Source organism: Lepidochelys olivacea (assembly GCF_965140295.1).
Source record: "Lepidochelys olivacea isolate rLepOli2 genome assembly, chromosome: 7".
In the NCBI taxonomy this organism is placed as follows: domain Eukaryota; kingdom Metazoa; phylum Chordata; order Testudines; family Cheloniidae; genus Lepidochelys; species Lepidochelys olivacea.
The window spans coordinates 20,978,884-21,000,334 of NC_140417.1; the positions used below are offsets into that span (position 1 = coordinate 20,978,884).

The window sequence follows — 21,451 nt, forward strand, 5'->3', positions numbered from 1 at the left end:
TATCACTGGTGGAGGTTCCTAACCTGTACAGCCAGCATAAGAGAAATTTTATTGCTGCAGTTGTTACTATAGAAACTTTTGTATATATGCAATAAAAGCACCAATTCTGGCTATGTTGCTTAGAAAAAAAATGCACCTCTGGTAACATGGAGTTTTGCTTCACATTATTTGTGTGTGTAAAGTAAGCTACTGTGGATGCATACTTAAAATTGTTCTGATTGTATAATTAAGCCTAAAGCTCTTAAATATTTAATCCAATGGAATTAGAACCATTATAATAGTTCCAGTTCCATTGTATAATGCCTTTCAAAGGGTTGTGGAGGTAGGAATGTTGCTGCAGTTAAATAAGGAGAACTGGAGGTCCTGGTGATGTCAAGGAATTATGACGTGATTGGAATAACAGAGACTTGGTGGGATAACCACATGACTGGAGTACTGTCATGGATGGTTATAAACTGTTCAGGAAGGACAGGCAGGGCAGAAAAGGTGGGGGAGTAGCACTGTATGTAAGGGAGCAGTATGACTGCTCAGAGCTCCGGTACGAAACTGCAGAAAAACCTGAGTGTCTCTGGATTAAGTTTAGAAGTGTGAGCAACAAGAGTGATGTAGTGGTGGGAGTCTGTTATAGACCACCGGACCAGGGGGATGAGGTGGATGAGGCTTTCTTCCGGCAGCTCGCAGAAGCTACTAGATTGCACGCCCTGGTTCTTATGGGTGACTTTAATTTTCCTGATATCTGCTGGGAGAGCAATACAACGGTGCATAGACAATCCAGGAAGTTTTTGGAAAGCGTAGGGGACAATTTCCTGGTGCAAGTGCTAGAGGAGCCAACTAGGGGGGGAGCTTTTGTTGACCTGCTGCTCACAAACCGGAAAGCATTAGTAGGGGAAGCAAAAGTGGATGAGAATCTGGGAGGCAGTGACCATGAGTTGGTTGAGTTCAGGATCCTGACACAAGGAAGAAAGGAAAGCAGCAGAATATGGACCCTGGACTTCAGGAAAGCAGACTTCGACTCCCTCAGGGAACGGATGGGTCCGATCCCCTGGGGGACTAACATGAAGGGGAAAGGAGTCCAGGAGAGCTGGCTGTATTTCAAGGAATCCCTGTTGAGGTTACAGGGACGAACCATCCCGATGTGTCGAAAGAATAGTAAATATGGCAGGCGACCAGCTTGGCTTAACGGTGAAATCTTAGCAGATCTTAAACATAAAAAAGCTTACAAGAAGTGGAAGGTTGGACATATGACCAGGGAAGAGTATAAAAATATTGCTCGGGCATGTAGGAATGAAATCAGGAGGGCCAAATCGCACCTGGAGCTGCAGCTAGCAAGAGATGTCAAGAGTAACAAGAAGGGTTTCTTCAGGTATGTTGGCAACAAGAAGAAAGCAAAGGAAAGCGTGGGCCCCTTAATGAATGAGGGAGGCAACCTACTGACAGAGGATGTGGAAAAAGCTAATGTACTCAATGCTTTTTTTTGCCTCTGTCTTCACTAACAAGGTCAGCTCCCAGACTGCTGCACTAGGCATCACAACATGGGGAATAGATGGCCAGCCCTCTGTGGAGAAAGAGGTGGTTAGGGACTATTTAGAAAAGCTGGACGTGCACAAGTCCATGGGGCCGGACGAGTTGCATCCGAGAGTGCTGAAGGAATTGGCTGTGATTGCAGAGCCATTGGCCATTATCTTTGAAAACTCATGGCGAACGGGGGAAGTCCCAGATGACTGGAAAAAGGCTAATGTAGTGCCAGTTTTTAAAAAAGGGAAGGAGGAGGATCCTGGGAACTACAGGCCAGTCAGCCTCACCTCAGTCCCCGGAAAAATCATGGAGCAGGTCCTCAATGAATCAATTCTGAAGCACTTACATGAGAGGAAAGTGATCAGGAACAGTCAGCATGGATTCACCGAGGGAAGGTCATGCCTGACTAATCTAATCACCTTCTATGATGAAATTACTGGTTCTGTGGATGAAGGGAAAACAGTGGATGTATTGTTTCTTGACTTTAGCAAAGCTTTTGACACGGTCTCCCACAGTATTCTTGTCAGCAAGTTAAAGAAGTATGGGCTGGATGAATGCACTATAAGGTGGGTAGAAAGTTGGCTAGATTGTTGGGCTCAACGGGTAGTGACCAATGGCTCCATGTCTAGTTGGCAGCCGGTGTCAGGTGGAGTGCCCCAGGGGTCGGTCCTGGGGCCAGTTTTGTTCAATATCTTCATAAATGATCTGGAGGATGGTGTGGATTGCACCCTCAGCAAATTTGCAGATGATACTAAACTGGGAAGAGTGGTAGATACGCTGGAGGGCAGGGATAGGATACAGAGGGACCTAGACAAATTGGAGGATTGGGCCAAAAGAAATCTGATGAGGTTCAATAAGGATAAGTGCAGGGTCCTGCACTTAAGACGGAAAAACCCCATGCACAGCTACAGACTAGGGACCGGATGGCTAGGCAGCAGTTCTGCAGAAAAGGACCTAGGGGTGACAGTGGATGAGAAGCTGGATATGAGTCAGCAGTGTGCCCTTGTTGCCAAGAAGGCCAATGGCATTAGGGGATGTATAAGTAGGGGCATAGCAAGCAGATCGAGGGATGTGATCGTCCCCCTCTATTCGACATTGGTGAGGCCTCATCTGGAGTACTGTGTCCAGTTTTGGGCCCCACACTACAAGGATGTGGATAAATTGGAGAGAGTCCAGCGAAGGGCAACAAAAATGATGAGGGGTCTGGAACACATGACTTATGAGGAGAGGCTAAGGGAACTGGGATTGTTTAGTCTGCAGAAGAGAAGAATGAGGGGGATTTGATAGCTGCTTTCAACTACCTGAGAGGTGGTTCCAGAGAGGATGGTTCTAGACTATTCTCAGTGGTAGAAGAGGACAGGACAAGGAGTAATGGTCTCAAGTTGCAGTGGGGGAGGTTTAGGTTGGATATTAGGAAAAACTTTTTCACTAGGAGGGTGGTGAAACACTGGAATGTGTTACCCAGGGAGGTGGTAGAATCTCCTTCCTTAGAAGTTTTGGATGATTTAATGGGGGATTGGTCCTGCTTTGAGCAGGGGGTTGGACTAGATGACCTCCTGAGGTCCCTTCCAACCCTGATATTCTATGATAAGGAAATGTCAAGGTTTAAGCAACTTGCTCACAGCAAGTCTGTGGCAAACTAGGAACCAGAACCTGTCTTCAAGTTCTAGTGCTCTTCTTAAACCACTCCACTGTGCTGCCTTTTATATATAAAGTACCTTACCCTGGATACTAGTAATTCAGGTAATATGAACATGCCTCCTGAGAGTGAAGTATTTGAATGTAAATCTACAACTAAACAGTTGCCTTTTTCTCAGTGTAGTTTTAGTAATGAGCTGGTTTGTCTAGGAGCTAAAAGCTGTATGTCTCCCTGTATTTAATAGTCTCCAGAAGAGTTCAGACCAGCTGTGGTTACAGCACCTTTAGCATCAAAGCCCAGTTACAAAACCCAAACACACACACCATCTGAGAATTTTTTTTTAATAAAACATACAAAAGTTCAGCACTTCCGTAGAAAACTATTTCAAGAGTCTCCATTATACAGTAGCTGAATGCTGGTTGGGGTTTAAGTTTGGAAAGTATCAGTTCAACACAGTGTTCCCCAAAAGAACACCATTTGAGGTACTGGAAGATATACTGCAATGATTAAGTAGCAGACAAACACTGCATAAGTTTATTAATTGACTATTTGTATATCCAGGCAACCTGCCCAAGAGCCTATTCCCACTGACTTCATTGGGGGCAGATTAGGGCCCTAGAGCCTTGAAACTGAACTGACAATGGCTGGATATCAACAGGAATAAAAGTGCATTGCCTAATGATTATTGTTCATTCAAGTAGCAACTGCCCAAAGTTATATTTTACAAGCCATTCTTTTTAATAGTTTTGTGCAAAAAAAATTCAAAAATTGCCCCATCACTAAAGACTTGGATTCTCATCTTGTAGTCAACTTTTAAATAGTCCTTGGGCTGTTAGATAAGTTACTAATGCTAATAACCTTGGTAACTATAGTAACTGATTTTAAAATTACATGGTCTGATTCCTTAAACATGTTGACTATGTGTTAAGTGGATTTAAGGTCTATACCTTCCACATTCCTCAGCTTTGGTTTAGTTTCTCCTGTTTAAGATCCTGAGCAAACAAAAACCCTTTCTCAGATATATTCAAGTAAAATAAATAATGTAGCAAGGGGAAGGAACCTTTCTTGAAGTTCTTAACTGGACTTTAAGGGATAAGATTTTGAAAATCAAGGTTGAGGTCAATGAGCTACCATATTCCTCCATGGAATTAGGTATTCTTCTTAAACATCAGTTGTGCTTACAAAAGTGGAAGCACAGGAAAAAAGCAGGCTGAAAGACAGCCCTAAGTTGTTAGGAGCAAATACACTTAAAAATACAAAAGGGGTTCCAAAAACGTAAGTATTGGTGTTAGCAGAAAAACGTAAACATGAATTAGTGAGAGGTTAGATGTAGAGTTGCTTCTTCCCCTAACATGACCAAGCTTAACATTTAGGTTTACAAAACATTAACCAATTTTTTAATGATTAATTTCAATTAAGGTTTTTAAGTATGAGGCCCTTGCAAACCCCGAAGGAGAACGTTTAAATCCAAACACTACAGCTTATATAAGTACTCAGTTTGTTTCTCAGACATCTTTCCTTAGCCAAACTAAGTGAAATGAAAAAAATAAAGGGGGAAATAATCAGTTTTTAAGTACAGGAGTTTACATTAGTTTTACAGGTTACATCAGTTCTTAGTTTCAACCGGTTATGTTTTTTGACCTTAGACTATCCCTTTAAGCAGATGGAATTTTAAATCAGTTTTAAAGTTTTACAAAACAAGGTAGACATGCTAGCAATTTTAGGTGCCCAAATGAGACCGCTTCCAGGGTTCTGATTCAGTGAAGGCTCATCCCTTTCTGAAAATCAGGTCCGTTTAAAAGGTAAATTGAGCAGCCGAAATCCCTAGTTACTTTTGAAAACCTTATACATTATACCTGGTTTTCTAACTACTGAAAAATTAAATGCGTAACACAGCTTTCACTCATGTGAAAGCAGCATTTTGTCTATGAACATGCACTTCAAAACATTGTCAACATAAGTATATTTCTCCATGTACATAAGAAAATAAGAGGGAATAGTTAAATGAGAGGCAAACACACAAAATCTGGTAGAGATTGCACATCATGGATCGCATAATTAAATCTGTCCCTGTTCCCCTGTGGATAGGGCACAGCATTGCTCTTTTAATAAGTAAAGATTGGCAAATAGCAGTTAAGTAACAAATGCTACTTCCTCCTCTAAATACACAGAATATCACCCACTCCAAACTGCAGCTTCTACAGTTACGTTTTCCCATGGATGTGTAATAAACATACAAAAAATTGCACCTTTGTCTCCTACTGGACTCTCTGGTGCAGGGAGTCAAGATTCTGAACTGTAATGTGCCTTAAGCATGTCATAATAGCTTGAAACATGATAAATGCACTAGGATTCAAAGGGTTAAAAAAATAGGGTTCAAGTACAAGGGGAGAGAAAAAAAAGGAATTCTTCCATCATCACTGATGCTTCTTCGGTGGAACCCGGGATTTTGCAATCACAATAGGAACGGCAGACAGCAACCCAATCAGTAGAGCCCAGAGTGGGCGGTAGAAGAGCCACCCCACAGAAATAGTTAGCAGGGAGAGCGAGGTGGCTGTACAAAAAGCAAAAGCTTTAAGTCCAATATTAACCAGATCTCGAACAACAGGAAGCCAATCCACTGTGGGTGGGAAGAAGAATTAAACAGAAAATGAAATATTTGACAGTGTGAACAGCTGTAAGCTTTTATACTGCTAAAAATTTGTGGTTAGAGTCCACATCCAGCTGCCAGTGAAATCTACGAAAAGACTCCCATCCATTTCAATGAACAATGGATAAGGTCTTTCCACAGTCCTTTCAATCAGAGGATCGCAGATCACTTTACAAACACTGACAAGCAAAGCCTCAACATCTCTGGGAGGCAGTTAAGTGTCATTCCCCTTCTCTTCAGATAGGGGAAAGTCAGGGAAAGTAGTTAAATACCAGTTCCAAGATACAACAGTAATGTATGGCAGAGCTGGGAATAGAATTCAAAGCCTCCTAATGGCCAAGCCTGTCCCAAAGCTACAAGGCCATCCTTCTGCTTATGTATAAAATACATAGGACAGAGGTGTGTGAAAGTCACAAGAGGAAAGACTAGGTATAACTGGTCACATTTCACTGAGAACTGGAGATTGCATAAACTTCTCTGAAGAGTCTCAAGCATCGTGAATGTTTCTCTCAAAATATGGGATAGATGCTATTTCAGAGCAAGAGGTAGCTCTGGAATTCAATTTAAACAAGTTTAATGTAAAAAATGCTCTTTTGCCAAGTTTATTCTTGTAAAATTTGCCTTAAACTAAAATACAAAATTCAAGGACCATTTTTTAGTTCAGTGTCTGTACAGCGCCTAGCACAGTGGTGGCCTGGGACTCAAGGCATTACTGCAATACAAATCACAACAATTCAGACTTCAGGTACATAGCAGTTCTGTATTTGGAAACAATAGCAGGTCTGATAGAGCTGCATGGGGAAGTCTTTAAAGAACCTGCCCAGCTTGTGTTATCAGTCTGTGACTGGTAAGCACAGGGTAAGCATCCGCTGGGGACTAGACTGAGAGACGAGACTATGAATTGTGACCTAATCCACATTTCAAATTACATGGGTTCAAATCTCAAAGTTCTGATCCAGATTTCATACATCCACAAAGCAGATGTTTGGATCTGGGATTTTGGTTCTGATCTTTATTGATTTAGAAGCCAATTGCAAAGTTCAGATCCAGATTCAAATTCTGCACCCGCCAAAAAATTAATTTTTGTGTTTTGGTCATTTTGTCACTAGGATCCAGCATTTTGAGTCAGGTCCCGTCTCTAAACCGAGCTCTGTTTCTAGTAACAGACATACCCAAAGTGTGAAGGATTCTGGTCATAAGGTTGATGCCTACAAACATCGCCAGCCAGCCAGCTGCACGGAGACCCCAGGTCTTCATGGTGTTACTTTCATGCTCTTTTTGAAACACCTCCTGAAACCCAAACACTGTTATACATTGCCCATTTCTGGGGTTCCTTCAAGCCCCAAATCCTGCTGCTTCCTGAACCTTATGAATAAATACATCACAGGGGATCATGCTTGTCAATATTAATGCTTCCCAAGAGATACAGGGCCATTTGCAATACTATCTTGGCTACTAAAAGTGTAGCTTTTTTCCCCTCCCTCAACAGCAGCCCAACATGTTACAACAGTGGCCAAAGGGCAGGGCCAAGGCCATCTTTGTGGAGTCCTAACTTGGTCCACAACATTTTCTGTCACACCTTGTGATTAAAGGTGAGAACACACCTGAAAAGTGCACACGTGTTGTTGCTGATGAACTCAAATAAGGAGCATCCATTTCCCTACCAAGGAAGAATCAGATACACTAGTTTATTAAATGGTTGTATACACTTCTGTAAAGATTGCTGCCTTCTCTCTCTCCTTATCCAAACACATGCACTAAAATCAGCAACCTCCACTGGGACCAGGGAAAATTATAGAAGATTTGCATATTAATTAATTGTGTTGTTTTTATTCAGAAGAGATGCATGTGTTTTGCTGACTAGAAATTTGGGCATGTTTCAAAAACAAGACACTGCCTAGCAAACAGTTTTAGTAAAGGAGATTTTCAGAACCACATGTACAACATTAATGAATTAAGTTCATACATGCTTTGAGATGCTCTGCAACTGCTTATAAAGATTTTATAGTAGGAAGACACCTCCTGGAAACTACTTGTATCCTATTTGGACCAATCTCTACATTGGTGGTGTCTCAGTTTCTGCTGAAGTAAAAATATATTAAGGGTCACATCTTACAACAAAAGTTGTTACTATTTCTTATCTCTTTCAAGACCAGCCTGAAGCAAGAGCCAGTTCACCAGCTTTTGGGAACTCAAATACTTGGCATCAAGGATCTTTGCAGCAAGGCACAAAACAATCACTAATGGAAGCCAACCTGCCAGGGGAGTAAGTGAATCATCAAACTGCTGGAACATGCAGGGTTTATTGCAACCCAGTTAATTGCCAGAGGGTTCCCACCCAACTGTACTAACAATAATTGTATTTCAAACCTTTAGGTCCCTTAAAAGGGATGGATTTTGGAAGGGGTGAGGATGGAATTACAGGCTTTAATTAAAAAACTAACTTATTTTAAAATATCACCTTTAGAAAGTATTTGGGTGATCATGAAACAAACAGATGGCAAACAATTGGGGGGGGGCAGGGGGACAAAGAATGCCATTTACAACAGAGCTGTTGTAGCTGAGTTGGTCTCAGGACATGAGAGAGGCAAGGTGGGTGAGGTAATATCTTCGGTCCAACAACAGACATTATTGTACCCACAGTCGCTCTCTCATTTACAGCAGAAGGAAGCAATAGCAGAAGGAAGTTATTTTGTGTGGTAACTTTTGCCACAAATCACACTTTAATGAGCAGGAATGAAACAGCCTAACTGGCTACTGCTGATAGGGTAAGAGTACACAGCATTTGCATTCTTCTGAGGCAAAGTCAATGTTAGGCACACACAAAGACCAGGGTGGGGGGATGAGGGAGGTGGACACAGGCTCACAACTGTCTTGTCCTCCAGCAGTGAGATTAGAGGCAGGAGAGGCAATACTCAGACCAGATTTCCTCTGTCCAGCATCAGACTGGTAACTTACCACCCGATCTTTCCCCTGCAAATGAAACGTGAAGAGGGAGGAAACTCACTGTCCCATTCCCTGCTTCTTGCTACCTCCTCCAGTTTCAATGCTAGCTGTCTCCAATAGTTTACTCATGCTGTGGGATAACTCACCTTAGCAGAGAGATCACCAGGATAAAGAATCTGCAGGACATCTCCAGACTTAGTTTGGTATGAAACCAACTGGTCCCCTCGCTGACGAGCAATCACGGACACCTTACAAGAGGCAGAGGAACCAATCAAAGAGCTTTACTCGTTACAGCACTGGGGCCTTAGGGAGCAAATCACTGGAGAACCTGAAGATTTACCACATCTGCTGGGCCCAGGTGGGACTTGTCTCCGCTCAGACCCGCATAGAAGAATGAAACACGAAGGTCTCCCACCTGGAAATACGTAAATCACAAGTTAATAAAAATTTACTTCAACAAAAAATTCCCAGTGAAGCCACTCTGCACGGGAACATCATGGGAGAATCATAGAATATCAGGGTTGGAAGGGACCTCAGGAGGTCATCTAGTCCAACCCCCTGCTCAAAGCAGGACCGATCCCCAATTAAATCATCCCAGACAGGGCTTTGTCAAGCCTGACCTTAAAAAACTTCTAAGAGAGGATGCTGTGCCATAAGGCTTTGCACCAGTATATGAGACAGCCAGGTAGGATTCCTGGCTTGTGATTTTTCCAGGCTGGGTTGGCAGAAAGTGAGGACTGCAGAGACAGCATAACTCAAGTCCCAAAGGAGAGCAAGCTTTATGCCACTTTCCCCTGTCTGATTTAGGAGTGGCAAGGATGGGCTCCCAAAGAGAGTTACAGCTAGCTATCCTCAGCCGCAGGCAGGCAGCGCCAGCCAGCAGTGACCTGGCTCACTCATTACTGCGTTCAGTTCACTTGCACTGAGTAGACCTAACTCAGACAGACCAGTTAGACACTAATGAAACCCACCTATGTGAGAATAGCAGTAGCCCTGCTCCTGTTTCTTTCCAGTTAAAAGCATCTTCTTAGCCTGTCAGTCTAACATACGGGAAGAAGACACTCAAGAAGAGAAAGAGGAGGGTAAGGGCAGGATAAGAAGCTCGTTTGATATACAGAAATTAATCACTCTTCCATTAGCTCTGCAGTCAGAGCTAAGTGGGCAAGCTGCTCAGCACTATGACATGCATTGATTTCAATGGGAGATGAGAGTGGTGTGCATCTTGCAGGATAAAACCCTACATTTTCTTCAATGAATAGATTTTAGTTGCTGCCTTGATGATCTCTGCAAAGCCCTTTCATCTTACTTCTGGACGCCTGGGATTCTCGCTGTGATAAAAGTAATCTTCTCTTCGAGTGATGTCAGCATGCGGATCCTTCAGTTTCGACAGGCTCATCTGCTTAAAACTGTCAATTTTCTCAATAAGACCTAAGCAGAATAAAGAGCCAAATGTAGGTCTCAGGTGGTGCATTGACTTCAGGATCCATTGTGTTAGCCCTAGACAGCCATTTAAAAGTCTGCCATCCCAAAAGATAATGAACCAAAAGCCATCTGCAGTGCAATTCCAATGAGCTTAATGGTGTTACACCAGTGATGAACTTGACCCAGTGTGTATTTGTTATAATAAGTAAAAAACATCCCTTACCTTTTGAAAGAAAGAAACTGCCCACCTGGACATCAGGAGCAATTGCAGTGAAAGATTCCACAGCCATGGCACTTGGGGAAAAGAAATAATCTCTGTATAAATTCTAGTATTATGAGCACACTCTTGACCAACAACATAGAATACACAGAAGCACAAAATACTGATCCATGCTGACAGACAAAAACCTGTGAGTGTGAGAGTGTACCAGTGAGTTAAATAACTGCCATGATGTAAAGATAAATACATTAGAAGATTGTTAGGTGCTCAGATACTATTAATGGTCCTATTACTGTAGTTACTAAGGTCAGAAGGGGCAATTATGATCATCTGGTCTGATTCCTGCATAACACAGGTCAGAGAGTTATACCAGGTGATTTTTCACATCTAGCCCATAACTTCTAGTTGAGCTAGATCATCTCTTTTAGAAAGCTATTTAAGACTTCACATGATGAAGAATACATCACATCCCTAAGTAACTTGGTCCAAGGGTTAATTACCATCATGGTTTAAAAAATGAATCTTATTTCTAAGTCTGAATTTTCCTAGCTTTAGCTTCCAGCCACTGGATCTTGCTATGCCTTTGTGTCTGCTAAATTAAAGAGCCCTCTATCAGAAATCTTTTCCTCAAGTTGGTACTTAAAAACCATGATCAAGTCATAGTAGTAGCTGAAGCCCCAGTAATTTTGGAAGCACCTACACATGCTTAATTTTACTACCATAAGTAGTTCCACTGATAACTCATGGCTGTAAAGCAAACCACATGTATAAGTGTTTGAAGGATCAAAGCCCAAGATACATACAAATTGAGCACCACCCTACAAAAGAAAGAATAAATTCAAAGGCCACATCTTTTCCCTACAAACTGTTTCTTAGAATTTGAGTCTCTCTTACACTTGTAATAGCTAATGAGGTGATAATGCACTTTGACACATTTAGAACTGACTTGAAAGATATAGGTTCTCATCAGAAAGGCATGAACTGTAAATTTTAGTGTTCAAATCGGTGGGTTTGAGTCAGGCATGTAACTCATTTACAATGGCATTCACAGCTTTTATGGTTTGCACCATTTGACTCTGGGCTGCTACGTATTTTATTGTTATTCCTGTGGCAGCCCTAGAAGCAGAATGTGATTTGATTTAAAATAATAATCTTTGGTTATTATTAATTATTAATTTTATAATAATAATAATAATAATTTATATTATAATATAATATTATTATTATTATTAATGGTTGGAAAATGTCAATAAAAAACAAAGGAAAACTAACACATAACAGTCCCTCCACCCTGCCATGTTTTCTGACCAGCTCTAAGTTATTTGCATAGCTCAGGGTGCCAATTTGTTAAAAATACATTGAATATATTGGAAACAAAATTCCACTTGCATAAAAATGCTTCAGTTTATGGGACACTTGTGAAAGTCCAAATCTCCAAAGCAAAGATGCAGAGATTTTTCAAAACCCCAAATGCCATTTTTCCCACCTATCCTTATAGACATTCTTTGCCACATCGCACCACTGGAAAATGCTCAGATACTACCATGATGAAGGTGGTATCAGAACCTGTACGGAATATTATTTGTATTACCATAGTGCTTAGGAGTTTGTAAATCAGAACCTCACTGTGCTAGGCACCGTACAAACACAGGACAAAAAGAAGGTCCCTGCCCCAAGGATCTTATAAGAATAACTCAAAAGTTAATAAGTCAATAAGTCAAAATGTGGCAGCAGGGAGTAATTAAAAATAAATTATGCCTTGAGTGATTGACACAAACAAGTCTGTGATCTTGCATATGCTCTGTCAAAAGATGCAGGCACTACTGCATCTGGCATGACAGTCACATGAGATGTCATTCTATTTTTGTATTTTTAATAGCTCCATGCTTCATTGATGGATTATGAAAGTCAGAAAGGAATCCTTTCTAGTTTTCCTACTTGGAGGCAGCACACTCCAGAGGCACAAGAATACAGTTGGAAGTCAGGAAGACCCCTGCCTATTAATTATTAGCTAAAATATAAATAACTTAATCTTGGCTCCACTGTTGATTCACTGTGGTACCCTTGGGAAAATCCCCTCCCCCGCCCTGTCTGTACCTCAGTTTCCCCACCTATAAAATAGCGATAATTCTCACCTACCTCACAAAGAGCTGAAAGGACTAGTCAGTTAGCATGGGTATCAAATTCAAAAATATTATCTTACAGAAGTCAGAATTACCTGGGGTTTTTATGGCCAATCTCTCGATCAAAGTTTCTGCTGTTCACAACTTCTGATTTCCATTCAGTGTCTAAGGAAAATGGGATACAAGTTGGGAAGAGAAGAGTTAAAAACACTAAAATCAAGAATGTTCTGCTTAAATGCTACAGAAGGACTGACAAGTTTTAGGCAACGTGCCTTATACTTGCAGTAACATTCTTTACACCAAGGTATATATTTAAAAAAGGTACCATATATACACCTGCATCTCATGACATATTTATAAAGGAATGGAAAGATTTAGGGAAAGGCTACCTGGTGTGAAATCCTGACTCCACTAAAGTCAATGGGAGTTCTCAGACTGACTTTAGTGGAGCCAGGATTCCACCCCTGGTTCCCATCACTGGACGATTTCTGGCTGGCTGAGAAAGGAATAACTGTTCTGCTGGAATAAGTTGCTTCAGTGTGGTGATACAGCAGACAGAGAGGGGAAGAAGCCCCAGTAGGACACAATGTTGTGCTACTGTCTTCACAGCAAAGAAACACAAAGCAGCTTCTTGAGATTTTCAGCACTGGCTCTGGCAGCTTCCTTCTTACTCCTGCAGCATCATCATCTCTTCCCCCTTCTTTCTGTAGCTCATCTGCTGAATAAGGAAAGCTCCATATTTCCATGCAGGGACAAAGACAAAGCAAGGGATCCTCATTAAAGGGTGAAGTGAGGGTGCTTGCATGGAATGCTCTCATGTGTGACCTACTGACAACTATTGGTTGGAATACACCAGTCTATATTAGTTCCCTTCTAATGTAAAGCAGCTCCTTTAGCTCACAGCCACCAGTTCTGGTCCTGATATATCTCCATAGCAAGGAGCTCTGTATTCCAACAGGCTGATAGTATTTTTTATAATCATGTACATGGCTTGTTACATACCCACATTACATGCCCACGTGCTTGAATCAGGGACAAATGAGGCTCAGAGACTCAGAGTATTTGTTTTCTGCCATCGGGTAGCTCAGAATTGGAGGGAAATAATCCTCTCTACAGCTTCTGCCAGATGGGCATTATAGTTTTTGCCAAATGCTTGTCAAAAGGCGGAGGCACTCAAGATACTGGGCGTTTCCACTGGCTGATACCAGTGCCTGAGCAGTCTCTCAATACGTTGAACATAGAGCATGAAATACACATGCCATTCCTCCCAGTCACCCACTCGGACTATCCAAGCCTGAAGACATAGCTCACGAAAGCTTATGCTCTAATAAATTGGTTAGTCTCTAAGGTGCCACAAGTCCTCCTTTTCTTTTTGCGAATACAGACTAACACGGCTGTTACTCTGAAACCTGGGATTTGTAGGTTATTCATGAACAGCGTCCCAGTTGGTCCCCATCTCAATTACCTCATGGAACAAAGTCTCTGCCATTTGCTAAGGGAGCATGGAATGAATCTTTCCCTGTTCCTCCAAACCCCTTTCTTCTCATCCTAGCAGGGTACTATAGGACTTATTTTTAAATCCGCATGCAAACCCCATTTTGAATTCAAAGGGGGAGAAATGCTTTTGTACTGTGCACTGATGAACTTACTATATGAATATCTTGTTTCTTTCTTAACTTCACCATTCTCCTCATATTCTCTGCAGAAGAAAACACACAGCATGAAGGTCAGGACAGGGCCCACCGCACAAGTGAAACATACAGGAAGCCCATGGGAAATGAAGCACAAGCCAAACTTATCTTTAGAATGAAGTAAACGTTTCCCTAAATAATAGATTCTGAACAGCAAGGTTGGGGGGATCCTGCAGACAGGTATCATGAAGTGGCACACACCCTGCCTTTCCCCTATAGCTAACTGGAAGGGAGGCGTCCACTAAATTAGTGCCAGGGAGCCCAATATGGGAAGGACTGAACCACTGCCCTAAACCAAGGACTCTTACTGGCATTAGCATCATATGCACATTATAGGTAGTTACTCTTATGGCCAGGTGTAGAGTATAGATACCTATTCTAGAGTAGAGACAGTACCCAGCTAGCACAGGTATAAATAGCGGAGTAGACAGTGAGGCACAACTATGGCGAGTAGGGCAGAGATTCCTACACACTGTAGGGTTCAGGGATATACCTTACACAGCTCTATACCACACCCAACCAGTGCCTCCCAGGTCTAACACTGCTGCCTCCCTGCTGCCAGAGCCTTTCCCTCCTGTAGTGAAAGGCTCCGGCAGCGGGGAAAGGCTCTGGCAGAGGGGAGCTACCAGAGCCTTTCCCCGCAGCTGAAGCCCTGCACTGTGGCATGCTACACACTGCAGCGACAAGTGCGGATGTAGCCTGCCTTTCACTGCAGTGCGTAGCTACATGTGTGGTGCCTGTACTTTACACAGTGCCGTAAACGCAGACTCTCTCTAAACTGGGGACCTCTTGTTTTCTGCATCTTCAAAATTTTCTAGATGATTGTTTTCTGTGTGTTATGACAACAGTTTCCCAAACAGTGAGTCCTGATTCCACACCCAAAGCTACAGACATCCATAATGAGGTTTTTATTATAACAAATTACGTGTTGTTGTTTCATGTCAGTAAAATAATAAAATAAATAATAATAATAATGCTTTGCTCTTCTATTGCACCTGTCAGCAAAGCAGCTAAAAGACCTTTCCTACATTCACTCTTGAAAGCTGCACAGCCCACTGGGAGGAAGGTACCACTAAGATTATTACAGACAAATTCCAATGAACTGAAAGTTTTGGATGACCCTGAGACATTCAAGAAACTGGAATTTACAGAAATTAATTTTGGTTTTTATATGACTGTTGAAATTGCAGGGGGGAGGGGAAGAAGAAGTTTGGATAATCCCAAATTCAGACACGGTTTTTCCTGTGTAGCCATTTTATAGATGGGCAAATTGAGACAGAGGGAATTAAGTGATGTGCCCAAGGCCACATACTGAGTTACTGGCTGTTGGTAGGGCTGAGAATATTACCCATGAATCTGGATTCCCAGGCCTCTTTTCTAACCAGTATATCACACTAAATATATTTTAAAACATTTTAGGTTATGTTCAGAGCATGGTATTGACTAGACACTTCCATAGAGTTTAAGGTCAGAAGGGACCCTTAGATCATCTAATCTGTTTACGTTTCACCTAGTTACCCATTCATTGCATTCCAGCCAATGATCAAGGGCTGTAGTTTACCACAGAATTCACATTTTAAATTGTGGCTTTTATTTGTTCTAAGAAAGTTCATCATTATTGAGCTTGAGGGGAGGAAAGGAAGAATCTATGTTTAACATGGAGAGGTTTCCAGATCCAGCAGAAGCCATTTAAAATGCATTTACTTTTTGGCGAAGGAGGTCAAAAATGAGCTTGTGCCTCCATTCTGGAGTTTGAGAGTTCAACAGTGGGGAGAGTTCAGCTGGGTGATACCAGAAAGCGTTCTATACTCTGCAGCTAGACTTTGCGCTTAAAAAACTTAAGACATCAGGAGCAATTGCTTCGAGATTAGGGGCTGCAAAATGATGAATGCAGGGAGAAGTCCTAGGCCGGGGTGGCCAACCTGGGGCTCCGGAGCCACGTGCGGCTCTTCAGAAGTTAATACGCGGCTCCTTGTCTAGGCACCGACCCCGGTGCTGGAGCTACAGGTACTGACTTTCCAGTGTGCCGGGGGGCTCACTGCTCGACCCCTGGCTCTGCCACAGGCCCTGCCCCTGCTCCATCCCTTCCTACCCCCTCCCCGAGCCTGCTGTGCCCTCACTCCTCCACCCCTCCCCCCGCCTTCTGCATGCCACAAAACAGTAGATCGAGAGGGAGGGGGAGGTGCTGATCGGCGGGGCTGCCGGTGGGTGGGAGGCACGGGAAGTGGGAGTGGGGGACTGATGAGGGGTTACTGTCGTATTACTGTGGCTCTTTGGCAATGTACATTGGTAAATTCTGGCTCTCTCTCAGGCTCAGGTTGGCCACCCCTGTCCTAGGCAATACTGAGCCACAAAGACCCATGGGAGTCAGCAGGGTTCCGCAGGGGCACATCCACATTGATCAGTCTGTAAAATCCTTAGTGCCACTTTTAAAAAAAAATTGATTTCTATACTTTTTAGAAAAGTGTATTCAACTGTTTTTGTAAATTATAATAAATTATGCATGTATAGATTCTACTGACATTGCCTACAACAAATTAATATTCCAGGAGCCTATGGAATTGTATCAGAAAATAGAAGGTAAAAGCCACAGCTGTATCTTAGATTGCAAGAGGTCTGATATAGTACTATATGAGGTTAGGGGGTGGGAAAACATTTCACCTACTGCTGGAGGTTGTTGGGATTCTCTTAAGACTCTGCTCCTGCAATGGGGTCCACCCGCATAGAGCTCATTACAGGATTGGGGCCAGAATCACTAAACCAAAATTAAATGTAGGGAAAATTAAAGGAAACTGAAAACTCAAGGGCTCTTGGGTCATCACGTTACAACCCCCTCCCCCCCCCAAAAAAAAACACACACAAAAAAATGTTAATTAGCCAGCACCTTTTCCTTAAATGGTAATTGGATTCTGGTAAGAAGTAAAAATAACGAGCCTACGACTTACTTGGAGTCTTCATATTCTACCCACTGATACATTTCCACCTGACGTTTCAGTTTGACAGCGTGGATGGAGAGCCCATAGCTGGGATCAAACAAAGGCTATTAGGATATAAATAAAATACAAGTCAGTCTAAAAAGCTGTATCTCAGATAACTCCAACTTTTTATTATTGATTCCAGCAGAGCAGATACCTGTAAATTTATCTTGGCGAAATCTCAGTTTATTGTGATGAAAAAGTAAAGGGGGTGTCATGTAAAATTTTTCTTTCAAAAACACTCTGAAATAAAAATTAAAAGAAAAAGGCCCTGGTGACATGCAGCAAGACAGACGATGGAATAAAAGTATAACAACGCATCAGGAACAGTTATTTCTCTGCATTTCTATGCTGTAGCTTCTTTCATCTGAGGATCTGGAAGAATTTTACAAACATTAACTAAGCTTCCCAAAATCACGTGATAAGATCCATTTTGTGGATGAGACACCACATTTATCACTGTCAAAAGTATGTGAAATTCCATGAAGCCACAGAGATATCTCAGTGATGGACAGACTGTACAAATCTTTTTTAAAAAGGGAGCACTACACCCTATCTGCTTATACCACTGGTGAATTTGACCTGAAGAAACTGAGACAGCAAGTCATTGGCACAGCAAGGAAATAGAACCAGGAATCCTGGTTCACACTTCTAACCATTAAACCATGCATGAACCCATTTGAAGAGAAACTTTTATTCTTTTCTGCCAGCTGCTTTTCCATCACATTCTCTCTTTCAAAAAGAGCTGACAAACAACATCACTATCTCTGGAATAACCAGAAGATGCACAGCCTCTGCAATGTAAGATCCTCAGGACTTTGTGTCTTCAGGAATGCACAGCTGGCTCCCAAACACACAGCACAGGAATGGGGAGGAACATTTTCAGATGGGAGGTTTACAGCCCACAGTAATATTTCATATCAAGGATGCATGGGTTTAATCTGGCGGTAAAGAGTTTTTCTTCCTTTTAGTTCATGCATTATTTTCAAACCAACTATTGTTTACCTACCTTTGATGTTCTAAGGGCACCCGACAAGTGCACTAGTTTTCCCTCGTTCTGTTGGGACACACTGTGAATATTGTCAAGAGGGACCACAAGAGAAAGCCCCTCATCAAGGGAAGTGGCTGTCTTCAAGGCTCGTCCCTGTAGTCAATTAAAAAAGAGAAAAAAAACCATGTGGAGGTATAGTCACACACTGCCACTTTGTGTTAGTTTAGTAGGAGTTGGAGCCACAGCTTCCATTAAGTGCTAATAGGTTCGGCCTCCATGCATGTAACCAAGGAACACATCTGCACTTCCCAGCTGTCGCAATCTTATGTCTGATACTTGAGAGTAGTACTTATTTGTGAAACTAACCTCACCGATGTTAGTGGAACTACTCATGTGCACAGGGATTACTCCCATGAGTAATAGTTTGTGGGATAATCAGACTAGCAGTAGCAGGTGGCACCCTTAAAAAACAACAACCACCCACTACCCATACATGTAGCTCTACTGAAGAAAACAGAACTGCTCCCGATTTACACTAGCATGAGCTATCAGCCCAGCAATCCTTATGTATGTAACACTCACAATTACTTTGATGGACATTGCAGGCACATACAAGTTGAAGGCTAGGACCCTGAAATTATTCCTCACCTTTTACCTTACCTGTTGTTTTTGAATAACTGCAATGGTGGTACCATTGTGAGTCTGTTCCACTGTCCAATTGTTCTGATTTATGATCTAGCAATTTTTTCTTCCCTTATCTCCTAAACCTGTGAACAGTTCCCTTCCTTCATTTATACATTGATGGTTAGAAAATGTTGATGAAAATCTGAAATGAAATTTCACAAAATTCTGCTCCCACCCCAAAGTTTCCAACTAGCTCTAACTATAAATACCTTCAGGATAACAGATTATGGCCTCAATCCCACAAACTCTTATGTATGCAATTAACTTTACAACCATGAGTAGTTCTGTTGATTTCAATGGGACTTCTCATGGTACTAAAGTTGAGAACATGCATGTTTGCAGAAGACAGGGCCCAAGATTATCCTAGGAATTAATCAAAATAGATCTGCCCAGTTTGGCTAGGTGCATTAAGTTCCTTTCATGTAAGTACAATGAAGTTAGCTGAAAATTTAGCCTTGCAATATACCAAGAGAATGAGGAAGCAATGAGAGAGTAAAAACCAGGCTGGATAAAAATGATCACCCCTGCTCGCTGATGGTAAGTCATTTTCTGAGACCGGTGAAACAAGTCAGCTAGATAACCTCCAATTCCCATATTCAATAGTGATTCATTCTGTGCTCCTGCAGCACATCAAGTCCCTTCTCACTACAACTGCCCCTCAGCTGTACAGCACAAAGCAGAAGTTACATACACAGAGGAGGTGCACTAGCACATAGCAGACACATGTAAGTCCAAACAAACTCTTCCAATCACACTTGTCATGTGCTGTTGACCCACCTTTCTCCCCACTTCCCAATCAATCCACTCCTCTGCCAATGGATCTTATTTTACTCAGTCATATCCTATCTCTATTCTCCACACTCAGTTCTAGATAAAATCTCCATATACAGCTCTGCCATCCCATATCATATCCCCCTGTAACACCCCCACCTTCTAGGGGGTGTTACAGGACCAAGGATCAGGCTACAATTCAGGCTCTTCCACATGCATGACACCTCTCTCAAGTGTAAATTAATAATGAATCCTGGAGACAATCTGAACTGTTCAGCAACCTAGTGTTACAAATATTTTAGCAAGAAGAGCTTTGTCTTGAATAGCATTGGAGTTTGGGCATAGAGGTGAACAAGGAATTCAAAAGTCAATATTGTTTTACTTACCTCATTGGTAAAAAGAAGGTAGAAAGAGAGAGAAAATGCCGCAAGTCCAATTAGCATCCCTCCAGCAGTGTCACTGAGTCGCTCCAGAAACCCTGGCTTGGGCTCACTTGTGATTTTCACATGTTCTTTCTTGCTGCTTGTGTCAGAGAACTGATAAAGAAAAACAAACACTAAATAACTTCTTAGCTAAGGCAGAAATTGCTTTGCCACTCACGGGGTCCCTTGTTTAAAAGGCGCATCTCCTGATTTAGAGCAAACCTGATCTCTGTCCCAGTTAAACATTTGTCTCATCTCACTTTTATTACTTTTAGTTATTTATACCAGAAAAAAACTGTAAATAAACAGAGGTTTATTGAATAAGGTAATTTACACAATAATAGCCCAGTGTATTCTTTAAAGCTGCCTGAGATACGGTTTGTTAGGTTTCTCATTTTGTGTCAATATCACATATTTGGGCCTTGGCAGGTTCAATTATATTCCTGGTGTCCCTGCCATATAAAAGTGGAGCTGAGACTAACACATAATATTTTACATCACTATGGAATAACTGAGTGTTTTTCAAAAGTAAAGACCTCTCTCCCTCTTATGAAGCATCTAGGGCAATAAATGGAGACAGCTGATTTGATCTAAACACATATTATTCTATTGTCTTCAGAGTAAAAGCAAGGTAATATTGGAGTGGAGGCACTCGGTATTTATGTTGGTGGTGAGGAATAGCTAGAAACAGTTTGATAATTGCTTTAGGTAGCTAAATAAGATTCGCAGGTTTGGGGATGTTTTTTAGAAAATGCTCAGGAAGGGAGTGGCCCTCCCACCACTTTCTGTTCCGATCTGAGCATTGGCTAGAACACCATTTTTATATCCTACATGCAGACTGACTCTTACATCCACACACACACACTTCCCGCAGCACCATGAAGCCACCCAGCTTAAACACAACACGGGAGAGGGGCGAGGAGACTCCGAGGTGCCACCGCAGCCCGGAGGGAGAAGCAGCCAGCGGGCAGGGGCGAGTCGGCAGCGGGGTTACGGGGCGGGAACGTGAGTTGTTCCCCACCCGGACTCACACACTTACATGCCCGGACATCTTCAGCCTCAGCCGGGCGCGGCTGAAGCCCGGGCTAACGCAGCAGAGACGGGCCACCCGCGCTGAGCTCGCCCCGCCAGGCTCCGAGGCGCAGGCTCCGAGCGCAGCGAGAAACGTGCCGCCCTAGGACACAACGTCGCCTACAGAACTTTAGCCCGGCAGCTACGCCCCAGAGCAAGGCATGCTGGGAAGCGTGGTTCCAAACTGAGAGTTGGCGTAGGGCATGCTGGGAAAGGTAGTTTCAAGGTGTGGCGCCGCCGTGGGGCCTGCTGGGAAATGCAGTCCACGCGCGCGAGAAGGGTGCTTCGGGCGAATCCGAGCCGGGACAGCTCGCTGTCACAGGGCCCGATG

General features: G+C 42.6%; 1 protein-coding gene across 2 annotated transcripts; it reads right to left on the reverse strand.

Annotated features, from left to right (window-relative positions):
* Positions 1-3,479: 3,479 nt before the first annotated feature.
* Positions 3,480-21,347, reverse strand: TMEM43 (transmembrane protein 43). Of its 2 annotated transcripts, XM_084634011.1 has the most exons (12): positions 21,089-21,297; positions 20,014-20,163; positions 18,191-18,325; positions 17,152-17,246; positions 14,165-14,214; positions 12,611-12,680; positions 10,396-10,466; positions 10,057-10,178; positions 9,091-9,165; positions 8,897-8,998; positions 6,977-7,094; positions 3,480-5,774 (listed from the first exon to the last, which is right to left on the reverse strand). In XM_084634011.1, exons 1-12 carry the CDS (start codon positions 21,098-21,100, stop codon positions 5,572-5,574), a joined length of 1,203 nt encoding a protein of 400 aa, XP_084490137.1. In that variant the 5' UTR covers positions 21,101-21,297; the 3' UTR covers positions 3,480-5,571. The 2 variants fall into 2 exon arrangements, with proteins under 2 accessions (XP_084490137.1, XP_084490138.1); XM_084634012.1 differs by lacking the exons at positions 3,480-5,774; positions 6,977-7,094 and adding an exon at positions 7,101-8,777 and having other exon boundaries at positions 21,089-21,347.
* Positions 21,348-21,451: the final 104 nt, after the last annotated feature.

Coding starts and splice junctions, on each gene's coding strand:
- TMEM43 (XM_084634011.1), bottom strand. Junction 18,326..20,013: donor ACCTTCTTTTTACCAATGAG/GTAAGTAAAACA, acceptor AATTGACTACAG/GGACGAGCCTTGAAGACAGC. Junction 17,247..18,190: donor GTGCCCTTAGAACATCAAAG/GTAGGTAAACAA, acceptor ATATCCTAATAG/CCTTTGTTTGATCCCAGCTA.